At 35.2% G+C, this 7,126-nt stretch overlaps 1 protein-coding gene across 1 annotated transcript; it reads right to left on the bottom strand.

The window, feature by feature from the left end:
• Positions 1 to 4,669: 4,669 nt before the first annotated feature.
• Positions 4,670 to 6,136, bottom strand: LOC128861948 (uncharacterized). The gene is made up of 6 exons (XM_054100322.1): positions 6,052 to 6,136; positions 5,864 to 5,991; positions 5,721 to 5,786; positions 5,437 to 5,646; positions 5,216 to 5,372; positions 4,670 to 4,848 (listed from the first exon to the last, which is right to left on the bottom strand). The coding sequence occupies exons 1-6, from the start codon at positions 6,113 to 6,115 to the stop codon at positions 4,670 to 4,672; spliced, it is 804 nt and encodes a 267-aa protein (XP_053956297.1). The 5' UTR covers positions 6,116 to 6,136.
• Positions 6,137 to 7,126: the final 990 nt, after the last annotated feature.

Below are 7,126 nucleotides of genomic sequence, written 5' to 3'. Positions count from 1 at the left end.
TCTGTCTGAAATATTGCTGTGTAATTATTCAATACGCTTACAAACACATACATATGTATATATTTAAGTTAAGGAAGAAGTCATTCAGTTATTTGCTTTCCAATGCTTTCTATTAATACTTAAAACCACAAAAGGCCACAATATTTGGTCAATTTGTTGAATTGGTTTTCATATTGCTTTATTAGAGATCGAAAATATAGGGTGTTTCAGTAAGAGCAAACTTAATTTGTAAGTAGTAGAGAATGACGAACTTCGGCTTCGGCTGCGGCAAGAAAGGATAAACTTAGGCCGCACATTTTTGATAACTTTTTTATTCAAATATTGCATAAACCTCTAGTTTTTGTAAATTTTTTTAGTACTGATAATCAAAGCCACATTTCTGTTGAAAAAAGTACTATTTAATTGATAAAAATAATGCATTTTTGAAAAGTAATTGCTTTTTTAGTACTTGAGCCATTGAAAATGTTCGATTCGCCCTTAAAAATTGATGTTAAGTCATTCTCCACTTTCAGCCAAATTACAATTTTATATTATATAAAGTATAATATCTTCCAAATGGCTCAGGTGACCAGTTTCGCTTTTTATTAATCGCGTGAGGTTTTTGTGAGGAAAGACCCATAGTGGAAATCTTGAAGGAATATATTTGTATACCCTTTTCATCCAAAAGCATATTAGGTACTTGTAAAGCAAATAGCCCGAATGATCCCCTATGGAAAACTATGAGTTAAAATATTTTTCAAAAAAACCTCTCTTGATTTATTTTATTACTAGCTTTAACTCGCGGTCCCGCTCGCGTAGGAGTAGTTTTGAGGGATTTGGGATATGTATATAAAAGAATTACAAACAATAATTTCATAGAAAATAATTTTTTATTAATGACCATAATATTACAATACCCGGCATCCGTTCCTATGCCTCGTTGAATAAAATGAAAAGAACCAATCAGAAAAATATCAAGCAAAATTATTTCTATTAATTTTCTATCTCAAACCGTTTTTGAACTTTGCATTTGGGTCATAGTTGAACAGCTTATGCGGATTATGAAGTCTAGAGTGTGCTATAAACAGTGGAAAATAGGAAAAACTAAGATTTTTTAAATTAAATTTAAGCAAATATTCGATAATTAGTGACAAATGAGAGTGGTGGCGCGGCCTGGGGGCTGTGGGAAGGGAGTTCCATCATAAAAACATGCCTATAACCTTCATTTAGTGAAAATATGAAAGTATAAAAATTTTTACGTCATTCGGTGTTGTCATTTCGTAGTGATGCGCGGACAACGTACAGACATTCACCTTTATAGTATAGAAGATTTCATAACTCGGAACACTATATTTTGCTCAGATTGATATTTTAAACGCTATTACAAATTTTTCGAAGAAATATTGGTCACAAACATGAAAAATTAATGTGACCACCAAACAAACTTCTGACCTCCATGGGTCGAGCACTTTGAAGATTTTCATATACTCACGCGATGTAATCGTTCTTAAAAAAATTTCTCACATCCCAAAAATAGTGTCACGCACTGATACTTTTTCATATATTTGCAAATCTTTGTCTCGAATAGCAGCTGGAGTAAAGCCTTTTTGTAAATATTTTCGGATGAAAGAAAAATAAAGTATTTCCTCGCAAAACTTAGGCAGTTTTTCTATATCATTCTCCTTAGGTTTCTTGAGTAGCCAAATATGGAAAAACCATTTAGTTCACCAGAATGACTCCCCTGTACTTAAACTAATTTGAATTTTTTGTATTTCTAACTCTAGTATGACCGTGGTTCAAGAAATGCGAGTTTTGAAATTTTTTAGACTATGATATTTGAGCATAATCTTTAAATTGATACAGAACAACAAGATTTTAAATGCGAGTTGCCAGATTTTACTTTACATTTTACAACACTACCCCCACGCACAATAGTAGTCCACGGCTATGATAACACCAATTATCACCTATGCATCAGTGGTCTGGATGAGTAGACTTTCTCTCGTGGGAGTCAGGAGGACCTTATCGGGACTACAACACAATGTGGCCATCTGTTGCGTCGGATCTTTTCCGACTACTTCAGACTCGGCATTAGATGCGCTGATTAGTCTACCACTACTTGATATTTTTATCCAAGGAGAGACCTTGAAGGTCATCTGTAGGCTGAAGCACCATTGGAACTGGTACGGCGTCTGTACGGCACTGGGCAAGAGAGTAGGCATGAACTTCGATCCAACGGTCCTTCCCATGCCACTTGACTCCATGCCATCCAGAGTCGTGCTTGAGAAGAGATATAGTGTGGTGGCCAGAGGCTCAAACTCAGAAAATGCACCCGGCAAACACTGTTTTCGCATTTTCACGGATGGCTCTAGGACCGTGCACGGCTCCGTCTCTGGGGTCTACGTAGAATCCAGCGGGACAAAACTGCACTTTGCTCTTGGAATGCATGCATCTGTGTTTCAGGCGACAGCCAAGCTGCGCTCATGGCCTTAGACAGCCCCCCAACTACTTCAAGGGTAATCGAGTCCTGTAAATCCAGGCCGAACTATATCGTAGACATAATAATAGTTGATGCTAACTTGGGTCCCGGAACACGTGGGTATCGCGGGAAACGAGCTCTCTGACTCTTTAGCCAGGCTGGGCTCTAAGGCCAACTTTTTTGGCCAGGAGCTCGTTCTGCCACTCCCTTCTGCAGCCATCAAAGTTACGGTTAGAAAACGGGTTACTGTAACCCACAAGCAGTGGCAGTCTGAGAGAGGCTACAGATGGACAAAACATATGCTACCTGCCATGCCCGACTGACTGTCGCAGTTCCTCCTGTCACTAAGCAGAGGGGACTGTAAGAGGGTGGTTTGACTGATGACGGGCCACTTTCTATGGGCAAAGCACATGGAAAAGGTGGGCATCTCAGACAGTGCACTCTGCCTAGCATGTGGAGAGGAAGATGAGACGGCGGACCACTTTCTGTGCGTCTGCCCCGCCTTGTGTTGAGAAGCGACCAGATTGGCTCCTTGGCACTACAAGATCTTCAGAGATCGAGTAGATTTAGAGAAAATTAAAAAGAGAACCCGAGTGCAGTACAATGGATTTAATTGTGTCTGAGTGCTGCACTTGCTAGTCCGTCCCGACACAAAAAAAAAACCTCCACGCATTGTCTCCTTGATAATTTCCATCAATTTTAAAAAGAATATTCTCAATGCTCTAATCAATCGGACATCCATCCGTTTTTATTCAATCCTTCTAAATAAAACAGCCCTTTAAAACATGACAAATGGCATGCAATTCAAATTGAAAGCTCCTTTTGGAGCGTCTTAAATTTTAATGCAAGTATCTATGTATGTATATCGAAAACTAATTTTGCTTGATTGAAATTTCATATTTCTTTGCAAGTTAATATACTTTTCATCTCTCCCCGTTAGTCTTCAATCCACTTAAGAGCCGTTTAAATAGAATTTCTTTAGCTCGTGTGTAGCTTTGAATGTATGGGAATTGTTTTTGTGTGAATTGCTTTGAGAATTTGATAAACTTGATATTGCAATATCGAATGAAAAGGATATTTGTTATATTTAATAAACAGATACATGCGAGTACATGCTTACGAACAAATACGGATGTGTAGCAAAAACACAAATCCAATGAGAAAAGCATGGCAATATTCATGATGATGACTGTTAGTATATGTACAAGCACACGTCTCCCCATACGCACTACATGCACGCACACACACTCCACGCAGATATGTCTAATATGCATTAGTTACCTCACATCACACACAATTTTTCTGCATGCTCACTCTCTTGCCTTCCACACATGCCACCGCTCACACTCTCTCCACTCTCCACACACGACTCTGCTCAATTTCCTTCCATCCTGCTGTCAGTTATGACAACTTTATCTGTGCAAGTGTTTGTGGTGTTACCCATCAACTCTCTTCATTCGTTGTCACTGTGGCAGATGATGACAATTAAAGATGGTATTTTCGAAATGAATATGCATTTGCAAGTATCAGCGTTTATTGCCAGGCATTTGCAAGTTTGTAAGTTTGTAAATGTTTGTATGCATGCGTAGGCGTTGTTTATTTTTCCATATAACTTTCTAATTTCCTTTTTTATGTATCTACACTCAAAAAAAAAACTTCTTCGGTTCAAGTTAAAACAACTATTGAAATGAGGAAATATGGGAATGATTTGGCGCCTATGAAAAGGCATCCTCTTTTCAGTATCTGATATTTTCTCAAAATGAAGAAAAAATGTTTACATGCTTTCGAGAAAAACTTTCCCGATTTAAGGAATTTGTTTTTATATTTGTAATAAATTTTATGTTTGAAATAGATAATATTTTGCTAAAAGAAAATAAAAATATTACTCATTTCAGAGAAAAAAATTTCCTGGAATTAGGGAAACTGTTATTTTGTTTCTAGTAAAAATTTACTAAAAGAAAAATAGCTTTTTTCTCAATTTTAAAAAATCTACCTGAATTTTCAGATTATGAAATGTTTTAAATATTGAATAAAAATGCAAAAAATTTGGTTTTAGTTTTTTATTTTTGAAACACAAACTGGAAAAATTCATTAAAAAAACTAACAAATAACAAATTTTGCTTTTCGTGGTACAGCTTCTTAAAATCCAGTTCTATCTAAGATAGGAATGAAGAACAATAAATTATTTTTTATGTAAATAAAACTCACGAATTATACCATTAAATGTCCAAAACTCTGCTTATACTGAGGCCTTTCTTCTAAAATTGTATTTAAATTGGCATCTTTTTGTAGCATTTGTCGTCGCACAGCAAAAGTCGCTTCCCATTTTAGTTGAACTTCATCGAATGGTTCAACGTTATACTTTAACCATGATTTTTCTTGAATGCAATCTAAATGTAATTTTTTTATTAAATAAAGGTTACATTAAACGCAGATTATAATATTTAATAATCTCTCATTTAAAATTTAAATTAAACCAAAATATACTCATGAGTTAAGAAAGCCATATCGTCGTTGCGATTGCAAAACTGCATAAAACCAAAACGAATTGACCAAAGAAACTGAAGTTTCACGTACACTCTTTTGCAGAATTACTATTTGTATATTGATCTCTGTCATAATATTAATAAATTATAAGTTCAGTTAAAAAATTGAGCTATACTTTTGTAAAAAATCAGTTTTCTCTTCCTTCACCACTTATGTAGTTTTGTATATTGGATATACGCGGTATTGCTTTCGCAACGACGATATATGTACCTGTTACGCAAGAATTAATCTCCGTTCCTTTTGTTGTTGGTTCTACATCTCTTTTGGAAATAAGACCATCCCGTCTAAGTTTCAATAATACACTGTGGTACTTAGCATACAGAGATCCACCTGGCTTTTTTCCTTTCTTATGAATGTAATATATATCCTGTGTAAATGAAATCGAGGTTAGAAAACTTTTTTTTAATAAAAATTTTAGGTTGTGATCAGACTTTAGATTCACTCGTAAATAAATCCACAATTTTATTGGCGAAAGCTTCAAATGTTTTAGGGTTTGGATGTACTTCAGCAGAAATAAAATAATTTGCAACTGTTGCAGCTAGAAGTTTCCTATACTTTGGAGTGAGACACTTTTTTTGCGAATAGTATTGCAGGATTTGTGATCCACCCGCCGACTTACTGAGTATTGCTTCAAAAGATTCCTTATATGAAGTACAGAAATGTATATTTAAAATAAATAAATAACTAAAGTAAAAGTAATAAAAAAAACATTTACCTCGCCACGATATTCATTTGCCAATAAAGCGCATGCCTCAGTGTGAATGGCTTGTGTTTTTATTCCCTAGTGAAGTAAAACGAAGATTATGAATTTTTGCATGCATATCTGTATGTGTGTATATGCACAAAATAACAAAATACCTGTTGCGCTTGCCAATTGAGCAGATTATGCTCAAAAATTACCCTTGGTCCAAACTGCGATGTGTCGATCAATGTATCCAAATGGCTTGGCTTTAGGAGCTTCAATGATTCCTTAGTTAGACCGCTTTCTATAATTGAAATGATTAGCAATAACTAAAATGAGCAAAACAAAATATCCATAAACTTACCAATAAACACGTTCAAAAACGGTTCGCCTTCCAACTCAATTAAAATTTCTATTAATTCATCCATTGCACGACAAAATATATAATCACGAAGAAAATAAACAATCAACTACGTATGTTCGTAAAAGCAATGAGCATTCGATAAGATAATTGTAAGTAAAGTAAAAAATAACAAAGAAGAATGTAACATCAAAATGAGGACTACGGGTTTATGTTTCAAACACATTTATAGTCATTTAAAAGAAAAAATACTCAAAAGCGATAAAATTTAATGAATTTGGAAGAGTTCAAAATAAAGAATGGTTTTCTTTATTTTAGGGAGGGAATTTTTTCTGAGTGTATGCACATATATTGCGGCTGTACTCACATTCGTTGTACGAACGCTTTTCTCTATTCATGTTAATGCATCGGAAAGGCGTTTATTATAGACTGTGTCGTTATAAATGACACGACATTGTCAAAATTGTCATAACTGTTTGACAGGCTGAATAGCGGCTCATTAATGCGATAGAGCGAGAGTTGATGCTGATATTGCAGTAATCAAAATTTTATAAGAGTGTCAAAGGGAATTTATTTACAACCTATAATTTATGGAGCGAAACTTTTGAGGGGTTTGATACATTCTATATAAGGCTATTAAAGCTAATTATTTTCAATAGTGGACATTCGCAAACATAGTCTAAATTTTGTGTACATTTTTGAGAAATAAATCATTTGCGTGTGTGAAAGGACTTTTTTGATGCGTAAAAAGTTATTAGGTATAACACATGGGCTGAAAAGTCCCGAGCCTAACAAAGAAAACACATTTTTTTTGTTTAAAATTAGCTTTATTCATCAACATAATTTCCGTCACGAGCAACGCAACTGTTCCACCCCGCTCTAACATTTCAATACCACTTTTGTAGAACGATTTATCTTTTACCTCAAAAGAGGCCTCAGTTTCAGCGATAACCTCTTCACTCGAGCAAAATTTGTTACTGGCGAGCATTTTTCTTAGGTCAGCGAACAGTCAGTAGTGACTGGGAGCTAAATCTGGCGAATACGATGGATGTGGGAGCAATTCGAAGTTCAATTCACG

This window comes from Anastrepha ludens, chromosome 4 (assembly GCF_028408465.1).
Source record: "Anastrepha ludens isolate Willacy chromosome 4, idAnaLude1.1, whole genome shotgun sequence".
Taxonomy (NCBI): Eukaryota; Metazoa; Arthropoda; class Insecta; order Diptera; family Tephritidae; genus Anastrepha; species Anastrepha ludens.
Note: the sequence above shows the minus strand (reverse complement) of the source record. Positions and strands in the feature narration are given on the sequence as shown.

What these genes read in the sequence shown, in the direction of transcription:
- LOC128861948 (XM_054100322.1), bottom strand. Translation starts at nt 6,115, where the DNA reads ATGGATGAATTAATAGAAATTTTAATTGAGTTGGAAGGCGAACCGTTT. An exon ending in TCAATTGGCAAGCGCAACAG is followed by an intron (nt 5,787 to 5,863) that starts GTATTTTGTTAT and finishes TTACTTCACTAG; the next exon opens with GGAATAAAAACACAAGCCAT. An exon ending in TATTTACGAGTGAATCTAAA is followed by an intron (nt 5,373 to 5,436) that starts GTCTGATCACAA and finishes TCATTTACACAG; the next exon opens with GATATATATTACATTCATAA.